Source organism: Pagrus pagrus (assembly GCF_965226575.1).
Source record: "Pagrus pagrus genome assembly, chromosome: 16".
NCBI classification, from domain to species: domain Eukaryota; kingdom Metazoa; phylum Chordata; class Actinopteri; order Spariformes; family Sparidae; genus Pagrus; species Pagrus pagrus.
In genome coordinates, this window is record NC_140200.1 from 24,992,178 (window position 1) to 25,013,270 (window position 21,093).

Genomic DNA, 21,093 nt, shown 5'->3' on the forward strand with positions numbered 1-21,093 from the left:
ATCCGGCAACGGTGACACGTGATGAGTGCGCGCAGGGAGGAGGGGGGGATAGAGGGGGGTGCAGGCAGGACGAGACATGAAGGCATCTGATTGGTTCTTTCAACTCGGACCGAGAGGGAGGGATTGGTCAGAGTTTTTACAGGCCTGCAGCTGCCACAGAGGTCTGATTTATTTTGTTCCTTTTTCTAACACATCATGTATGGACTACTCTCAGGATGGGAAGACCATTTCACCCAGTATAACAAAAAGTGTTTCCGAACAGGATTACCAACTATGCCTTTAAGAGGTTAAATGAAACTAGATGTTATTTCCTCTGTTCCTGTCAATCAAGACACAAAGACAAGACTCATGTGAGTCAGGTGATTGGCTGTCTACTCATTTACACCAAAGCTATGAACTTGCTTGGCTGAAAGAAAAAGATGTTGTGATGAAAAGTGATACGAATAAGGATGAAATAATAATAATATATATTGTACAAAAGATAATCAAACTCCCCCATAGCAATGGTACATTCCGGGGCATGGGCCATTGTCACCTGCAGTGCACCTAATCAGACCACCTGTTATCCCCTACATAGCTGATCTTCTCCCACACAGCCAGTCTTTGTCCCTCAGCATGGTGTGTGTACATGCTTACGTGAGTACTGTCATGACTTGGTGTTCTTTGATGTGATGTTTGTACACATTATGGGAGCTGGTGTTGGGTTTGTTGATCACATATGTTGTGATGTTGGTTCACTGGGTGCTCAATTTGGTTTAATGATAATTATGGTTGACTGTCACTTATGATGCACTTATGGTGGTGCTAAAGAGCACTTTGTTTAAAGTGAAAAGTATATTTTACGATTATGAAGTTTGCTTTGCACAGTCAACAGCCTGAATTTGTTAATCATTATTTCTGTTTATTTCCTCTATAGGAAACCACACCTAATTAACAGATTTCAATCATGCTCAAGCATCAATAAAGAAATGAATTAAACCTGAAATACTATGGACTATGATTCTGACAGATCAACTATGGTCGGTTTGTTTCCCCACACCGGCAGCAGTCTCGTCAGGATAGCTTGTGTCAGGCAATCCTTTTCATATATTATGTAATATTCTGAGACTTTATTTTGCATTTCAGTTATTGTACATGGGTTTGTGAATTTTTCTAGATTTAATATTGATTTTGATTTAATATTGTCCTTAACAATTTGGATCTCCATAGAAGATCAGCACACAACCACCGCCCCAGCTGGTGCCACCCCTGCCCCTGCAGCAGTCAGCGCTCGCTCTGTCTATGAGACAGCTGGTGTCTGTTCTCTGACTTGCAGCCTTTAACCACGTGCATGTCAACCTCTTGAAATGGGATGGACTGTGGTTTATTTGTGCCTTCACAGCAAGGCACGCCGTTTGGTGTGCCTGGGTATAAATACCTGACAGAATCCTGGGAACTATTTAATAAATCTAACTGCCTACTAATTTAACGCTTGAACTAACAAGACAGTCTCCCTGTACTAGAAGACACAACAAGACTCAAGTGTCAGGCTTTTGGGCGGATAAAAGGACAAGAACAGGTAGGCTTCTTTGTAGGTCAAACCTTTTTGACCTACAGACTCATTAATTATAATTTTACTGTAGCACATGAAATGATCAATCCATCACTACCTGCTTTGTAACCTCTTGAGTTTGTATACTGAAAGTGTTTCTGTGAGTGTATCACTTGTTATCTTACAAATTGCTATTCATGTCAGTCATCATCCCATTTTCCCAGAGTCAAGGTAATGTCTTTAAATGTGTTGTCTAACCTGCAGTACAAAATTCAGAGATGTTCAGTTTACTGTGAAAGAAAACACAAAAATTTAAACGATCAGAATTGTAAATTAATAACTCACTTCAGCACTAGATTTTATTCTCGACTTCAGTGTCATGAGCATTTATTCCAATATTTCTGATTTTAAACATTAGGATGCTAACATGAAATTATTGTTTGAATTAACACATGAATTGCTTTGATACCATTATACTATAGAGTAAATAAAGTAATTCTTAGAACATTTAAGCACTTTCAACAAACATTTTCAGTTAAGTGCCACATGCGGAAAAACAAACACTTTCTATATTGTGAGGGCTGTGATCTGAGGTCATCGCTTTTGGTTTCTATTGCTCGTTGTTTTCTTTGCAGTTACTTGTTGGCAGGAAACAACTTGCCTGATTGTCAATCTTTTTGCCCATCTACACTGCCTGAGAGTTGGTCCCGTGTCTAACAGGCCATCCATCACCTGTGTAGGTCTGGGGACTACAATGAACATTCAGTCTGCCATCAACAAAGAGCTCTTCATCCCTCGTGATGAGCGGATGCTGGTGGCAGTGGAGGTGCGGAGGAGGACAAGGAAGAGGATGTCCTCGCTGCTCCCTGGAGCCAAAGCAGACTACACCACATTCATCTGTGTTTCAGGTTAAATCTGAATTTTGTACTTTCTTTATTTCAGAGGTCTGAGCTGCTTACCCCCGGGCCATTGCTTCCCATAACATAATAATACAAACACTTCCATTATTAACAAAATACAAAATCCAAACAGCAGTTTGTATTTATATATAATCATCTGTTAACAGTTAGTGCAAATTTCCTTTCCTTTCCTTACTCTTAAATGACTTATTGAAACCTTGCCCTGAACTAACAAATTAAATATAATTGCACTTTATTTCTTGCCTGGAAGAAAACGGAAGTAAACATCTGTATGCACATTAGTTTTTAACAGTGCAAATCTTTTTTTCCTCATAAAAAACATATTTAAACGTTGCACTAGGCTTGTCGTGGTATTCAGTGTTCCTGGTGTTGCGCATGATCAGGCTTACACCAATTACATTACCTGCCCTACGAACCCACACCATCATCTTACTCTTAAAAAATCAATATTTGGACGATGAATGCCAGGATTACAAGCTGAGGCATCTACTCCATGCAGCAGCGAGGCCAGCAGCAGAGTCTCAGCACAGAGTAACTGGAGTCACATTTCACTTTAGCTTGGAGAGGGTATAAATTTGTTTGCAAAATATTGATTTAATCCATCCATCCCATTGCAATTCCATTTCCACGCCGTTTCTTTTTGCTATTGGCTTCTCGATTTGCTTTGTCACTTAGCTTCTCCTTTTAATGCAAATTGGTCATGGGATGTAAACTCTCTAAATCGGAGCCACGGGGGGGCGGACAAGAGGGAGCGAGGGAGAGGAAGTGACAGTGCACAGAAAAGAAACTGTCCTTCACCTGTTGTGTGTATTTTCATGTCTGTGACATATTCTGCACATAGACATTAAAACTGTAGTAAAATGCTGATATGTCTATGATGTATACATATGATGTTTAGGGCTATTTTAGCTGAGAACTGCACACATGTTGCAATAGAAGTAGGTGAGACTCTGAATCTCTAGATGATGCCATGCAGCAGCCAGGCTTGGCGGGGTAGGCCTTCCATTGCAAAACCCCTCCGTTCCAAAACACCGCTGTTCCAAATCCGACTTTCAAGTTTTAATTACTTCCCGTTAGGGTCAGGGGTTCCCCAATAGCCTTTTCGGAATAGCGGGGTCTTTAGAAAAGATGGAAAACCACGCCATTAGGAAGAATGGAAGTCTATTTTTGGAACAGCTGGGTTTCGGAAAGGCGGGGTGTAACCACGCTTGACATGCACGAGAAGCGCGTCTCATGTATCCAGCATGAACAATCTAACCTGTTAACATGGACGCCACACTGCAGCACTGCGCGCGCATCCAGTAAAGTATACAATTTTTTTCTTACTCCTTTACTCCTAAGTTAACATTTTAAGGTGTCATTTTTAAAATATGGTCAGAATTTTTAAGGCAGCTCCGAAAATATAGGGAGCAGCATATCACCAGACTTACCAGCAGCTGCTGCTCTTTGCTAACCATCCTTGGCTGTAGCTAGCTACAGTTTAGCTCAGGGCTCAGTTAGATGTGGATCTAGCGGCCCTTGAGTTTGCCCGGACAGAGACCTGGATTGAGGGGGTGGGGTGTTGAGGGGTCACATCGGGCAACAGGGCACAGGAGAGGCATGAAGCGGCGGAGGAGAGTGTCGGACATCAGCAGTGGGTGAAAACGGCGTGTATAGCCAGAATATTTTCACATCTCACCCTGTGAATTGAGGATTTATTTGGACCAAACCAGAGGTGATTGTGGAAAGGCAAACCAAGACTGTCTTGGTGAGTTTCATTGTGTTGCTGTCAAGTTTGAATGATGTGTGTTGAGTTAATGAAGCAATAAAGCTGGTTTTGACTTTGGTAAAAGAGAAACACTTGAATTCCAGGAGGTGTGCGGTTGTATTTTTCTGTTTGGTAAGGAAAAGAGAGGAAAGAGAATTCCCTTTCCTGACATCGCGTTCATTTGTTTTGATTCTTCATTAAACTAATATTCTGACCATATCTTTGTTTCTTTAAGAGCATTCTGAATTTTAATGCTTGCTGCTCATTGTTTTTTACTGCCTGCTGTTCCTCATAAGACACAAATAGACTATTATTAGAACTGTACACTGTCACATTTTCTGAAGGAATGTGTGTGAAAGTGAAAGTTTAGGTTCAGTGGTTTTGTTAATGTGAAAATGTAGTCTTTCTGCTGCCTGCCCTATCTGTCTACATGGAGTTTGCCTTTAAGAATTATCAATAACTATTACCCCAGTTGAAAGAGCGAGTGTACACACTAACTGAAGCCACAGGGTGGTAGTCGGTACGACTAGACACGGCAGACTTTTTAGGTACAGGGAGGATGACGGCTGTCTTGAAGCAGGTTCGGACACTCTCCTGTGACAGCAATATGTTAAAAATGTCAGATTGGCACATGTTTTTAGTACAGAGGGATGTTATCAGGACAAGCAGCTTTACTCCTATTCATTCAGGACTGGATACTGAGTGTCCGTGTCGAGGAGGTTCAAAGCAAGCATAAAACGTGTTGGCTCATCTGGCAATGTGGACTCAAACATGACGCTTTTGTTGCCTGTGATATCCTGAATAGTCTGCTTCATTAGTGCTGTTGGTGTTGAGGTCCCTCTCTAGTCTTTGCTGATGTCTCTTTGCCTCTTTGATGCCAGGCTTGCATTACACTGGTGGGAACCCTGGGAAATGATAGTCTTTGTGATCACCACACCATCAACACATCTGCTAATGTATGATGTGGCTGATGTGTGTTCCTCGAGATTGATGTGGTAATCTGTGCACTCATAACAGTCCTCTAGAGCTGCTGTAGATTCATCGGTCTACAAAACATTTCTGGAGTTCCACAGCAAAACAGTGTTGCAACATTCTCCTAAACAACTGAAGAAGATCGGGACTTGTTTTATAATGTAATTAACAACTAAAAAAGAAAAACCCACAGAAAATGACTTCATGCAGCCAGTGTATTCCAGGTCTGTGGAAGGCCAGAGGTCCCAGATTGATTTTTAAACACCCTTGATTTGTGGTCAAGCTCATGCCCCACTTCAGAGGGGGAACACATAAACATTTTTAGCTTAGCAACTACACTCAAGATTTTGGGTTGAAAAGTGGTATAAATAGTCTTTGCAGTTCAATTTGGGAACTCGGGGCTTCTGACATGGATTACGCCAGTTGTGTTTTAAACATTCAAAACAAGTCCCCAGCTACTTCAGATGTCCTGTAGTATATTGAGCAGTAACCAGAATACACTTTTGCATAGATCATATTTTATGTAGCGCTGATAAAAAACAAAAGGTATTTGGTCACAAGCAAGCTACAAAACTGAAAAGCACCTTGTGTTATAAAACTACATATATGGGCGCATAGCCGATGAAATGTATATGCCATTTGCGTCGGTAATGACTTTGGTCCTGTCTGCTCTCACATCTAGAGGCTGGTTAAAAGCTGCAGGGATAAGTTTTTGCGCTTCTGTCGTCTTTTTCTGCCTAGCTCTGGTGATTCAGACATCTGGGTGATGTGTTATATGTTCGCATGTTTGACGTATTTCCACTCACATACCTTACATTTTTGGGTGAACTTATCCTTTAGCTATTCAGGGTAGCAAAACACTAGTTAAACATAAAATTCAATGTTATATTGTAAAATTATTATTGAAGACTTTCAAGGTTTTTTTTAATAGATTTAAACTGTACTGTAAACAGTACAGAGACAATATATTGTATTTAATGTTCTACCGCATTAATTTTTTATAAACACAAGGTACAAGGTAATTTAGTCACCATTACACAACACAGGGTTGCTTAACAAAATGAAAGTTTATAAACTCCTTTATGCTACACAAACTACAAAACATATATACAGTTATTTATATACAAATACACAAACACATCGCAGCAGCAACAAAATGGATAAGATAATGTGGTCGGCATCTTCATATTCAAAAGTTCGACATCTGAAAAACACTGTCTGTGATCACCAAGCATCGATATAAGTTCAGCTCCCCTCCTCCAGCTGTAGTCCTGTACTGTCGGCTCAGAACACGGTGCATCTGTCGAGTCCAACAGCTAAATATTTGCTTATTCTGAATTTGATGGCAACAACACGTCTCAAACAAGTGGGGAGGCTCAGTCATTCACAAGCAAGGATGGGACATGTTCACCACTCTTGACACTTCCAGTTTCTCCCTGAATCCTCAACCTTTGATTATTTCCAGGTTAACGTGACAATTTTAGAGAGTTTCAGTGTGGCCTCAAACTTTTGGAAACCTGAGTGTGTGCGCTGCAGCGCAAGTTTCATTGCTAGTTTTAGACCGACACCTGAAAGGCTGCTTTCAGTAACTCTTTGAACATTACCATGCATGCGGTAATGTCACTGCAATTATTGTGCCACATTTAAGTGCCACAAAACTAAAAGCTGTATAAACTTGACAGGACGGAGGAAACTCTCCAGAAGAAGCAGAATTAAATGTTTAGCCTCTGAAATAAATACTTTTAAGACAGCTCTAATGGAGCTCAGGATTTATCAGGACAGCTCCTTTATTCCAAACAATTTTTGTGGGTGGGGGTGTGGGGAAGAACACAGAACTTTAATTAACACGAGTGACCTTTCTTGTCTGTGGGTCAGGAAATTTAAGTAATCAATGAAGTTAATCCAATGTGCCTCATGTGCTGGCTTTCTCAACAGAGAGACACACTTGCTGCAGGTAATGTAATTAATATATTCCTCATTAAAGGCGTATTTCACCCACCCGCATTCCATCCGTTATTAATCAGCATGATAGGTTTCCTGAGCCGTGCTGCCTGATCCGTGCATCACTGTTACACACAGACGTGCATCAGCGCTCCTCTTCAGTTAAATATAATTTAACATTGTAATTTCTCATATGTAGTTAAACAGAGTTGTTGATGGGACAGAGGATTGGGAAATGGCAAAAGCAGACGGTCTACCAGCCAAGGACCAAATACCTGTCGCTCAGTGGAGATGAGTGCTGCTGTATAAATGGCAATGTGCGGTCCTGGTGCACATAACACTGTGATTGGTTTAATTAATGTTATGCCCAATCCAGACCCATGACTAATTTAAAGTATAAATGTATCCCTACTGTGTCTTGTGCCTTACTTGCACCCAGATTACCTGCTGTTTATCCAACAGAAGGGAGTTGGACATGCCCTAAACACATTTATCCCATGCACTTCAGAACAAATGCTATAGTTTAATTTATCGTTTAAATGGGGCCCATGGTCATAGTGGTTCATAAGGAATATCATTGTTTGTATGATCTGTTTACCTAGTGACCAACACGAGGCCACATCAGCTCCTCATTACAAAGGTGAAGCGGTTTGGTGGCTCCTCCTCCTTCACCAGGAGGTCCCAGTGGAAAGTGGAGCAGCTCAGACAGGTCAACGGCATCAACCCCAACAAGGTCAGCAGCATTTAGGCACTGTTCTTACCCATAGTGGTCCATAAAAGCACCTGTAATAATACGTTACATCAACCTAAAAAACTTGTTGTTGTTGTTGATGTACTTGCCTTTTGGGGTTCTATCCACATTGTTGAATGCACTTGTAAGTCATGTTTGACAAAAGCATCAGCTAAACAAATGTGATGTGATTGTTAACTTTGTTCTCTTGTACTCTGCTCTTCTAGGACAGCCCTGAGTTCGACCTGGTGTTTGACAATGCTGTGGACCAGTGGGTTGCCAGCTCATCAGCAGAGAAGTGTATCTTTGTCCAGATCTTGTATCACGCCTGCCAAACCTATTGGGAGGGGAAAGCAGGGAGTCTGGGAAAGGCAGGGAAACTGGGCAAGGTGGGACGCAAAGGGAAACCAAGTCAGCGCGTTCACGAAGAAGTTGGAGCTGGTCCAAGTGACTCCTCACCAGCCTCTGCATCAAAAACCCTGCGGGCCCGAAGGAAGAGCTATGTCCCCCCCAGACAGGCAGAGTTCATCAACTGCCAGTCCAAACTCACAGGAGGTAGTGTCACATAATTATTGAGGTTCATAATACTGTGGAAATCATTTAGTTTGTACGTGAATTAACATAGTTGTAATGTGGTGTTCTTTCAGATGCCTGCACTATGAATCTGGTCATCTACCGTTGCAAAGCCTTCTTGAATCGTATGAAGAATATGATGGTTGCAAACCAAAGATCATCAGGTCGAGGTAAGGCAGTGAATGAAGTGCTGTATATTTAATTTATATTCAGTTGGTATGCTTGTATTGCAGAAACCATATCAGAAACACAACCTAAGTAAACAGTTGAAAGGCCTCACCAGGGGTCGGCAAGTAAGTTTGGCCAAAACATCAGATCTTCATCAGGTGTAACCAAAGGCTATTTTTTTCGACAAAACTAAACTTCTTTTCTTCTAATCTAAACTATCCCATGTTTCACAAAAAATAAACGGCTAATTTCAGAAATGTATACTGGTTCAAGCAGATATTGTTTTTAGTGAATTTAATTTATTTCAGTTTTTGAGACAACTTTGTTGTGATTTGTTTTCATAAAATGAACAGAATTTGCTTCGTTACTGTATGTGTGGCACAGTGGTTCATAGGGCTGGGTATTGCCAAGAACCTCACAATTCAATTCAATTTCGATTCAATATTGATCCGATAACTTTATCAATTCAATAATGCACGTATATTTCAGAAATACCCAGATAATTCATTAGAATACCTTCTGTATGTTTGTTAAACAATAAGGTGTGCATTACTAGAATTGGTTAAGAACAAACTGACACCAAAATGTATTTTACCATTACATTATTCTTTGATAAACAAAGAATAACATATTTAAAGTGCAGTAAAGTGCCCCATTTTTTCGTGAGCTGAACTTGCAGCAGAAAAGGTAATAAACATTACTGAGCTGTAATTAAATGGAAAAAAATAAAGTGCATGTACACTTCAATGCAAATCTTTTCTCTTTGTTTGAGTTGAAATGTAAACAAAGTGCTACTATAATAAGGCTGAGGAAGTGCCTTAGTTTTGGACAACACAATAACTCACATAGGACTGATGGATATAATAAAAGATCAGTGAGACTCTTTAACTCCATTCGTAACTTTACTGAATAAAGGCTCTGAATTCAGTTTGAAATTGTCGTCTTTGTGCAGATAACAAAAAATTCAGAAGTAATTCAAATAATCAAAAATGATTATCAAAATCATCTGGCCAGCCAGATTTAATTGCTGGCGGGCCAGTTTTGGCTGAAACTCAAAATCAAGAGATTCCCTTTCACGTAACTAAACAATGCACTCTGACAGTACAGGGAAATAGTGTAATCAAAATATATGAGCTAACAAGAAAGCTACAGCTAAAGAATTTATCTGAAGTCATCCGACTATGGAAAAGCTGCATGTCTTAGCTTAACATGTCATCTAGTTTGCTAAATAGCTTTATTAGCACAGTCAGAATTAACACAATGTCTTAACACAGGAAACACAAATAATCAGTGATGATATTACACATTCTGAACATTAAGTGCTATATATATGAACTGCACAGCATTAATTTTTAAGACAAACACTTACTCCTCTCATGCACACATGCAATGACTCAACTGAGAATGGGATTGCTACAGTGTGCTGTATGCACACCTAAGGACCCACTGCGGATGCAGCTGCAGTGTAGGCTGCTCTGTCTATGCCTGACTAGATGGTACAGTAGGTATTGATCTTATAAGTTTATTAGTCATGGTTAGTGTTCTCAGCCATGTAATGTATCCTGTGGCTCTTGATGTCATGGTGATGTGACTTGGATGATCTGCAATTATGCGTGAAGATGACATATTTACACTACTGCATAAAAGTTTGAGGTGAAAAAATGTAATGTGTTGTGCTGAATGTGAAATACCACTTGGTGCTTCCTGAAGCACCTCCAGGTTGCATTGGTTTGATGGGCACTGCTTATAATACCATATGGTCAAGCTGTTTCCACAGCAGCTCAATAGGTTTGAGATCTGGTGACTGTGCTGGCCACTCTATTATAGACAGAAAACCAGCTGACTGCTTGGTCACTAAATGGGTCTTCATAGTTTGAAGCTGTGCTTTGGGTCATTATACTGGTGTGGGATGCAAAAATGGAGTGATAGCCTTCCTTATTCAAAATCTTTTTGACCCTGTACAAATCTCCCACTTTACCAGCACCACAGATGGTGTCAAGCACTCCTCCAGCATCTTTTCATTTGTTCTGCATCTCACAAATGTTCTTCTTATGATCCCAACACCTCAAGAGATCTGTCTTAGATATGTCTGTCTGTCCATAACACCTTTTTTCCTTCTTCCTTTGTCCAGTGTTGGTGTTCTTTTGCCCATATGAATCTTTTCCTTTTCTTGGCCAGTCTCAGATGGGTCTTTTTCTTTGATGCTCTGCCTAGAAGGCCAGCATCCTGGAGTCACCTCTTCACTGATGACGTTGAGACCGTTGTTTTGTGGGTACCATTTAATGAAGCTGCCAGTTGAGGAGCTTTGAGGCATCTGTTTCTTAAACTAAAGACTCTGATGTACTTGTCCTCTTACTCAGTTATTCACCAGCATCTCTCACTTCACTTTCTATTGTGGTTAGAGCCAGTTTGTGCTGGTCTTTGATAGAAGCACTACACACTGATGTATTAGATCTTAAGTTGCTTAATAAGCTAACAGAAGCATTGAATAGCCTCTATTCTCAGAAGAAGAATAGAGTTTCAGAATATTTTTTTTTCATTGAGACTCATACCACAAGTGCTGACGCTCCAGATACTCAACTAGCCTAAGGAATGCCAAATAAAATTGCAAAGTAAAGTGGCTTCCTTGGTTAGTACTGCACAAACAAACAGAAATGCTGCTTGTCCACTGGCGATGTGAAAGGAGACAATCATCCGTTTTTCGTGGGTCTACCCGTATTTAAAATCCTGCATGTATACACTAATTTTGGTGTAGAAGTGGTGAAGGGGTGCTCAGATTTTCTAGCTACACCCTAGCGTAGAGAGAGGCTGTATCAGACTGTATCATTTCCAATCCATTAAAAACTCCTGCCAAGAAGATGATCAGTGGAGTCAAGCTCAGATGTTACTGACACTTTCCTTCACCAAGCAAAAAGACTGCTGTTTCCTTTTCTCGGGGATGTTTTAGAATTTTAATAGGAAACTTTCCCAATTTTCCAGAATATTCTGGGATTCAAAACAACAAACTTCCCGTCCCAGGTTTTCACACTTCACCCATCTTCAGAGTACATATTCCAGTCATATCATCCTAGGCCTGTGTCTCTCAGTCATTTTTCTTTCTGTCTTTTTGTCTGTTGTCCTCACTGTGCTGCACCTCTCTGCTGCAGCAGAAAGGCCTCTCTGTGATGTGGCGGTCAGATGAGAGGAGACTTTGTTTATTTTTGGGGACATCGGTACAATAGATGGTCTATAGGAAGCCTGGGGCTCTGAGACTGACAGAGAGCACTGCGCACCATTGAACCCGCTGATAGGGGCAGTGTAATGGGTGGGAGACGTGCCAGGCTGCAGCAAGGCACCAGTTACAGTTCAACAGCACTTCATGCTTAACCTCAGTCGACCTGTGACATGGGATTCCATTGACAATCCCAGGTGATAAAGATATACTTATGTGGTATTTTTTTTTCAATGTACTTATCATACACTACTCAAAATGAGTTAAGGATATTGGGATATTTTTCACTTGCTTGTTATGCTGTGACATATTTGAATTTTTATTTTGTTTTGTGAATATTTTTGGTCCCCAAAGATAATGCCTCACATTTCATTATTATTATTATTATTGCATATCCATGCACATGCATATGCCCCATATCCCAATATCCCCAACTAATTATGTGTAGTGTATTTAATCGTACCATACTAATTGATATTACATTTTCCTATATTTTGCTGCATTCATTTTACCATCTACCTTTACAAGCCTTCCAAGTCCCGCTGCTTAGAAGCATCCCCACAGCATGATGCTGCCACCACCATGCTTCACGGTGGGGATGGTGTGTTTGTGATGTGCAATGGTTGGTGTACACCAAACATAGCCTCTAGCCTGATGGCCAAAAAGCTCCATTTTGGTCTCATCAGACCAAAGAACCTTCTTCCAGTTGACCTTGGAGTCCCCCACATGCCTCTGGGTGAACTTTCTTCAACAGTGGCTTTCTCTTTGCCACTGTCTTGGAAATGTTTTTTTATCAATCCCCTGCCTCATACCTTTTGTGTGAGTGTTCATTTGTCTTCATGGTGTAATTGTAGCCAGGAATACCGATTAACCAGTGACTGTACCTTCAGACACAGGTGTCTTTATACTACAATCACTTGAGACACATTCACTGTGAGACTGGATTGTAAGACTACTAGAACCAACTGGCAGGACCTCTGTTGAATGAGGTCAGTTATTTTAAAGGGGGGTGAATACTTATGCGATAACTTATTTTACATCATTTTTAATGAATTGACATTACTTCCTAGAAATCTATTTTCACTTTTGAAAATGATTCATAATTTTTTTCTCAAAAAAGCCAAATTATATTGACCTTGATACCATTTCTGAATATAAAATGTGTGCGCGTCTATGTGTATGTATGTATGTGTGTGTATATGTATATATATATGTATATATGTATATATGTGTATATATGTATATATATATATATATATATGTGTGTATATATATATATGTGTGTATATATATATATATGTATGTATATATATATATGTGTATGTATATATGTATGTATATGTATATATATATATATATATGTGTGTGTGGTAAAGTTATTAACTTAAGTCTACTTCCCATTGCTTAATGCACTAAATTCACACTTGCATAATACAATTTTGAACACACCTTTTAGTACACCATTTGTACTATAGTACACTTTATAGAAATACATTACAGGAACGACTACTTAACTAATGAAGAGACGGAACATTTTTTAAATGTTAGTGCAGGATAGTGCTCTGGTAAATTAGAGAATTGTCTTTAGAGTTCAGGGGTCAGGGTCATGCCCAAAGGGACTTCAGCAGAGTAATACTTGCTGAAACAGTCACTGACACTAAAAAAATGTGATTATGTTATATTATACAGCAGTGGATACAAACAAACAGAGCTGTCAACAGTTTAGCTGAGACATTCAATGGGATTTTGTGAAGGTTGCCAAAAGTTTGTTTTTCCCTCAGTAAATTAATACATTTAAACATTTTCTCCTGTTTCTTTGCCTTGTCCGTGCTAATTGAAACATTAACAAGCAAGGAAAGCAGGTTTTGAAGAACATCTGTTTGTGGTTTGGTACAGAAACACATAATCTGTGTTCCTGCAGGATTTCAGGCGTCTGCCTGGAGACGTGATTGTAAATATTTCCTGTGTTCAATTTCTGAATGTGTGACTGCTCACTAAGATAAAATTCTCTTCACATGCTTCTCTTCTTTTATGTGTGCAAACAGGTCAGCCTGGACAGCGTGCCACAGGGAGCACTATAGGTAATGTAGTTCAGAGGGTAAATGTGTCTCTGGGGGAGCGTGGAGACAGACTGACTCGTGCTGAGGACAAGACTGTGGAGCTGATGCACAAAGCCCATCAGTTTGCAGACACTGCTCACAAGGTGACATTAACATGCAGTTATTCTACAAGTTAAATAACTTGTTTCTGCTGCAGGGTGTCAATTTAATCCTCATATACAGACACCTACGGAATTAGTAAAAAAAAAATCTGTTCACTGTTCTAAATGACTGGTCTCACTTCCCTATCACTATTCAACTTGCTCCTCCAGGCTGCTGCCGACAGTACACATGGACTCATTTGTTTGTCAAAGTCTTGTTGGCTAGATAGTCTTGTTGTTAAAATATACAGTCAAATTATATTCACCATTTGTGAGCTGTACACAAAATTATTTACTTTTAAACTTGCTAGCATAACCTTAGCTTAGCTTTCTGGTTAACTGTCAGCCACGTCTGCGATTGCAGCCATTCTAGACAATGCTCGTGGCTCCACCAGGGGAGCCACAGCAGGTTTCAGAAGTGTCCCAGGAGCGGTGCTTCACTCTGCTGCTCAATTTTCAAAATAAAACGGCACAGACTACAAACTACAGCACAACAAAGTCAGAAATAATGATAATAAACAAACACAAAACACACAAAAGAAGAAACCATTTAATTATGTGGCCTGCTCAAGAAATGGCAGAAGCACAAAGATCAAGGAAAAATGATGAAATAAAGTCAATCTGAGTAAGTCAACAATTTCAGGCAGGCATGACGCTCCAGTTCTGAAACGCTCCCACTGTGACGCTGTGGAGGACGGAACAAAACGGTGACGTAACTGACACCTCACTGAGATGTGACCGGTGGAAGCAAAGCATGATAGCTGAGCCAAAGGGTTCTATGAGCTGAACGTGCTAGTTTACTTCCAATTGCAAAGCATTATATATGACATAAGAGCCTGATGGGATTGTAATGATTGAGCCATTAGTTCAACGGTGGGGTGTTGTTAGGGAAAGAGTGAAAAACTAAAGATCATGGCCGCAAAATGCATTAAAATATAAATTGATGATCTTATTTTTTTTCCATGTTAGAAGTTATAATACCCTGCAAGGTGTCCATAACCAGGAGTTAATGGACTCTGCAGAGACAACAGTTCTGCCCTCTAGGTCATCCATTAATTCCTAATAATGGACACCTTGTCAGGCATTATTCTTTACATAATATATGTAAAAATACAGATTTTAATGAGTTGGTATTGGTTTTAACTACAACAAATGTATTTTTGATGTTTTATTACCCATGCAGCTGGCCCTGAAGTACTCAAAGTAGAGTCTGTTGGAGGATGAATGGAGCTCTTCAGGGTGTTAGAGATGATTACTGTAACGTGGACACTAACGCTCTGTGATGCAGTCTGGGCCCAGCAGATGCTGCTAACTCCTCGTGAAAGCCTGTTTGTGAGAAGAGGACTGGAGAGGAGCGACCCTCAGGCTTTGGACTGTAACTAAACTGCTTCTCTTATTACTGACTGCAGCCAAAAAACTTAATACACTGTAACCACCTTTTGATTTGACACTTGTGCCTCACGGGGATCATCTACAATGTGTTCACTCTGAATGTTTTTCCTGTTATCAGATTAATCTCGTCGTTTATGAGAAAGCTGGACTTTAAGCTGCAGTAACTTAACATTGTTTTTTGTATAATTAGTTTTAAACACTCATTGATTTTTTTATTCATAAACATGAAATTGTTTTTACCCAGCACAAGGTAGCCTACTTGTCTGACCTAAGATCCATGTGACAGGTGGCAGTGCTCTGCGTGAATGGTGCTGTTGTTTTTTTAAGTGCACTAAATGTTTGATTTTAAAGTACTCTGCACTTTATCACCACTTGTTGTCATCATTCTGTGTTCCTGATATGTGTGTCTGTGCAGTTGAGTGCACACTGTATTGTGACGTCGTCAAATCTACGTTCTCGTCATTGTTCACGTCCATGTGTCCTGAACACTCATCCAAATGTTGGATGATTGGATTAGATTTTGTCTGCTGTCCTGTGTCTTCTGGTCTGTGTATGTTGTCATGGGTTTTAAGTTTGCATGAGAGGTCTGGAGAGTCAAGTGAAGGCGAGTCAGGTAAGTCAGAGTATTTTTCATTAAGAAGTGTTCCCAAGTGAGCACTGTGAGTAAAGCTGTTCTGTGTAGAAATGTCGGGATGAATTCAGAAGGTTGAAATGTTGCCTTTAGTTGAAAGCCTTCATGTTGATGACTCTTTCAGTAATTTGGTGTAAAACTGATTACAGTAAGGAGTATTTGTTCCTTAGAGCTTTATTTAATGTGGACTTGGGCTATGGTTATGTTTGGTTTATTGCTTTTGGCTACAGTTTAATGTATGTGATGTGCCTCTGATGTATTAACTTAGTGACCATGTCCCCACTCCTGTCTTTGAACCCATTAAATAAGCCTCATCCTGTATGTTGAGCTGTGTTTTGTTTTTTTGAATATTTATCATTATTATAAGCTGTTTAGGTTTTTACCACAAGATGGCGCCCACAGAGCAAAAAGAGACTCTTCAGCATCATAAGCTGCTGAAATGTAAAGGAGGATCAGACACATTTCTTTCAGTCAATAAATGTCAGTGTTTGACACATAAGTTGCAAGGTGACTGGGGAAGGCTTGACATAAGACCAGCACTGAAATCTGAGGCCTGACAAGAAAGTGGAGTCAACAACTCTGCAACTTCTAAAAATCTATTTAGAAACATGCACAAATGCATCAGTAACTAAGCAAACATGGTAAATGATTAAAGGTAACCATTAGCCCGCTGATTGTTGGGTTATAAATATGGGTGCGTTCATAAATTCAGTCAGAAGTGGTTGTTCAGCAATTCACAGTTCCAGAACTCGCTGTGTACAGAAGACATTTTTGTTTATAATTAAAAATTAATAATTAAATAAAATAATTAAAATCAAAAGTCCAAATACAAAATTACAAGAGATACAATCAAAATATTATTTATCACACTACAAGGAATAATCAGGCTGTAAGTAAACCTAAAAAGGAAATTGAAAAAGAGGAATGAATGAATGAATGAAGAGGCGAAATTTAAAATATTAAAGCTAAAAAGGAAATGCTCAAACTGAAAGCTTAAAGATGAGATTGAAAGCAGCAGTGGAAATGAGAAAAGGGGTCTCATAATGGGGAGTGGAAAGCTTGAATAAAAAAAATCCGGTTCCCCTTGCTGTTAGATCGAGGCATTAGAAGAAAGGTAACTGACATCGATAGGAATGATCCTCTCAGGACCGTGACGCTCCAAGCAGAGGTACAGTTATATGCATTGCTGTATTGTTAATTCTTGCATGACAGTGACATCTGTCAGTGAACATCTGGAGGCCCATGCATTTTGCATTGCTGTTTTAACAAGGAAGGGAAGTGAACTTTAAATTCTCCTTTTGACACACAAACAGAGCAGAACATGAACATTAATTCAAAAACCTGACAGACAGATGTGTGATAAACCTCTGAGCAGATTTATGACTGAAGTCCCTCGTAACAGAGAGAAAACTCATGTGGGGGTTGAGGCAGAATAGTACCGCTGTAGAGTAGGATTAAGGACACACGTACATTACTATTGGGAGCTGATGAAAGTGGGACAGGGAGGTGTGTGTTTTTGTGTTTATCTACGGTAGTTCAGAACACAATGAGTTTTAGCAGCATGTGCCTTTTTCACTCAGAAATCATTTTATGTGAGCTAAAAGCTACATTTCATGCTGTTAACTATACGCAAGCATTAAGGCTTTCGTGGTCTTGAATTGGCAGCAGCAGTTGTGTGTAGTGCAGCTCCACTTGTTCATCTCCAGAGCAAACACAGAGGACATTATACGAACAGCAAGACAGAAATGATGAGGAGAAGAACAATAGAAATAAAAGAAACAGATGACAAGGACAAAGAAACAAGAAGACATGCTCAAAATGCACCCCTCCCTCCCGATATACTGAGCCAAGCCAAGTATCCGTCCAGTTGTTTGGAGCTGTCTTGTCCTTGAGACAAGTGCAGGGCAGAGAACAGGTCATCTTCATCAGATGAACTGGATCAGCTGCAGGGAAGCTTCTTCCATGTGTTGCCTGATGTAGTCCTGAAGTATGTCGAAGATGACATTAGAAATATAAATGACAGGACTTTTACAACTCTGTAACATGTCATGAGATTTCTCTGCGATCTGAAACAGCAAACAACTTTCAAAATGCTTGTTCCCTCCATGGCAGCTCCTTATTTGTGCTGTCTCGGTATGAGTAGATGTGTTATCGCACAGATCTGGGTGTCTGCAGAAGGCCACGATCAGTGATTATTATCCTGTCCTTCATTGTTGTCAAAGTCCGGACATCAACGGCGTGAGCATCAACAGCGATAGACTTTTTGCGAACATTTTGCTTGATCGGAATATTGTCGCCTGATGCAATTATTAGAGGAGGAAGAAGGGGAAAGGGGAAAAGAAAGGGGGAAAAGATAGGAAAAGGGGGAAAAATGTAATGTGCAATGTAGTGCCCTGGAGCCGTACAGAGAGCTCCTGCTTCTTATGTCTGTTGTGCCGTTGGAGGAGGATGTTCTGGTTCACTTCCACCAGCTGAATCTCTGTTCCCTGCATAACCAGGGAATTGCCAACCACAGGCTGCCTAATCTTATGATAGTCCCTCAGAACTGAGGAGCACCTTGAATTAGCCCTCTTACCCTTCCTTACTGGGCTGGGGTGAAGATCACAGAGTCCTATAAAAATGTTTCCACCAACCGACAGCAGTCAGGCCACTGAGCAGGTGCAGTACTCGCACCTAACATGCAACGGCGGTGCTCTCCACACCAGGTGTTTTTGACGTGTTCTTTGGTGTTCTGAACCGTCCACTCAAAGGTCTCTCCTCATGTCATGTTGCATAAACCACCTGCTGCTTGTCACCTTCATCCAGGCTCCTCCACAGTGCTGTAACTGTGCTTGCCTGCTGGTTGCTGAGACAGAGAGAGGTCTAATCCCAAAGCTCCACCAAGTACTCAGCAAGTCTGTCCACATGCCGGTATCAGGGAACATTTTGGTCATCAACAGCTTATGCAAATGATGAAACATGAAGCAATGTAAAACCATCACTGACACTGACCTCTAATGACACTTTATTGATGCAGTGGATTTAATCAAAGCTCCTTCCTGAGTTGTCAGCACACTGATGACAATCTGACCATACCCATTTCCCACAGAGGTGAGCCAGAGTGCTGACCCCTTGGCTGTTCCGGCAAGCTTCTTGGTACAAAATGTATAGTGCCTCTGTGAACATGATTCGGAAATACAGGCAGTAGTTAATAATATCAGCATATTTTAAAGAAAAAAAGATTGTTTAACCATTTTGGTTGAATCCATTTTTAGAATGATGCCATAGATGGATGTTATTCTAGCCTTGATGTCCTCCAGCCTTGATAAAATGTCCTGGCTGTAAACTGAGAGAAGCCACTTACAGATCAGCACCACAGCAGGATCTGGAGGCTCAAGGAATGCCGTGGGCAACCGTCCCAAGGAAGTCCACACACTCTGGTGTACTTTGCTACACGATGCAGCCACTCCTCTGTGTGGTTCTCCCTCAGCTGCTTTAACACCCGTGTTGGGCTGTTACCCAGGCCTCTCACCTGCAGAAGCCAGATCACCCGGATGTCACAGGCAAACCTTGGTCATGGACAGATATATCAGTAAGAATGTTTTACATAATTCTAATTGACAAGGCAGGAGAGAAAACAGGTGTTACTCACTTTTGTGTGAGGATGACCCGAAATTCTGATCTGTGAGCCAAATCCAATTGAGCAAGGACAGTCTGGCTTAAAGACACATGGGTGGATCTACATTTGGTGCAGGTTAGGTCTCTGTCACCATATTGTAGATTCTGTCCACATCTAGGACCTGCCATGGCCTCTTGTGCAGCCCCACTCCTGTGAGTTGGTGCCGCCCACAGGCAGGGTTGGGACAGACCACCTTCACCTTCCACAATTTGTAGGACATCAAGACAAGAAGTGGGTGGGCAAGAAAGTGGTCTGGAGCAGGAGCCTGGTGGTAAAGATGGCTTGGCTGTGGTGGACAGTAGCAGAGCTTCAGGTTGTCTTGAAGCTCTAGTTTTCCCTTGGGGCTCAACTTCAATAGGGTCTTCACAATCCATTTGTGGTCTTCAGGTGAAAAGCCCTCTGCCCATAAACTGGGCAGCTGAGTGTTTGAAGCTTTAAGTGTCTCTGTCCCGGATCAGCAGTCTCAATAACGATAACAAAACAATGCATAAACATACTTAATACTAGTAAAAGACGCTGCTGATGCTCTACACAGTATGAAATGAAATGTCAAAATGAGTTCCTGGCACAGTGGCACACACTGCTATGGGACTGAGGACAGTCACCCAAGCATCTGTCAGAGGTCTGGAGCCTGTAAAAGCATGGCAAGGAATATACTCACATTAGTCAAAAGATTCACAGCATTTACAACACAATCAAACCTGAAGTTATTCTTTCATACAGCTGATCTACGTGGGGAAAAATTGTGTTTAGAAATACAAATACACTAACTGTATTCGAAAAATGAGTTACACCATTACTCACTGAGACAGCAATGCTGGCTGGAGAACTGGTACTTCCTTCAGTGGGGTCTGTGACTTGGGTCTGTAAAGCGTTCAGTGTAAGTAACTTGTATTAATAACCCAATTTAAATAGCTGCTATCTGATCACTACTTACCCGGGTTACTTTTCTGGCTGTACTAAATTTTGGCTTTGCAGCAGCTTGGGCTTTATAAGCTGAAAGGCAATAAAGCAAAGTGCCGTGCCATGAGAGGAATATATTGTCAGACTATCAGTGAACAACATGTCAAATATTCATGGTTAATTTATTGGTGTTTAAAACTGTCCAAATACCATTAACAAATTCAATGATGGTCGCTGCTTATGGCCGCTCGCTCCCAGCACTTGTCTCAGTGCTGTACCCTGCTGCCCTATAGCCCTTTGGACCGGACCCACTGCTGCAGTCTGTGTGCCTGTGGGCCCCTGAACAATACTTGCTCCAGTTAGCTGTTGTTCCATGGCAGAGTGAATACACCATTAATTAGTATGTGTACTGATACACACACACACACGCGCACGCATGCACGCACGCACGCACGCACGCACGCACACAGACACACACACACACACACACACACACACACACACACACACACACAC

The 21,093-nt window shown here is 40.8% G+C and overlaps 1 protein-coding gene across 5 annotated transcripts; it reads left to right on the top strand.

The window, feature by feature from the left end:
* Nucleotides 1-1,292: 1,292 nt before the first annotated feature.
* stxbp6l (syntaxin binding protein 6 (amisyn), like) lies at nucleotides 1,293-16,337 on the top strand. 5 transcript variants are annotated; one of them, XM_084378123.1, is made up of 7 exons: nucleotides 1,293-1,558; nucleotides 2,272-2,439; nucleotides 7,714-7,844; nucleotides 8,069-8,396; nucleotides 8,489-8,584; nucleotides 13,839-13,874; nucleotides 15,177-16,337. In XM_084378123.1, exons 2-7 carry the CDS (start codon nucleotides 2,286-2,288, stop codon nucleotides 15,215-15,217), a joined length of 786 nt encoding a protein of 261 aa, XP_084234249.1. In that variant the 5' UTR covers nucleotides 1,293-1,558; nucleotides 2,272-2,285; the 3' UTR covers nucleotides 15,218-16,337. The 5 variants fall into 5 exon arrangements, with proteins under 5 accessions (XP_084234249.1, XP_084234250.1, XP_084234248.1 ...); XM_084378124.1 differs by lacking the exon at nucleotides 15,177-16,337 and adding an exon at nucleotides 14,963-15,018; XM_084378122.1 differs by having other exon boundaries at nucleotides 1,294-1,558; nucleotides 2,252-2,439; nucleotides 13,839-13,996.
* The last annotated feature ends 4,756 nt before the right edge of the window (nucleotides 16,338-21,093 follow it).

Excerpts from the sequence above, each read along its gene's own strand:
- stxbp6l (XM_084378122.1), top strand. The coding sequence starts at position 2,286 with ATGAACATTCAGTCTGCCATCAACAAAGAGCTCTTCATCCCTCGTGAT. Across the intron at positions 7,845-8,068 it reads ACGGCATCAACCCCAACAAG|GACAGCCCTGAGTTCGACCT; the intron begins GTCAGCAGCATT and ends CTGCTCTTCTAG. Across the intron at positions 8,585-13,838 it reads CCAAAGATCATCAGGTCGAG|GTCAGCCTGGACAGCGTGCC; the intron begins GTAAGGCAGTGA and ends GTGTGCAAACAG.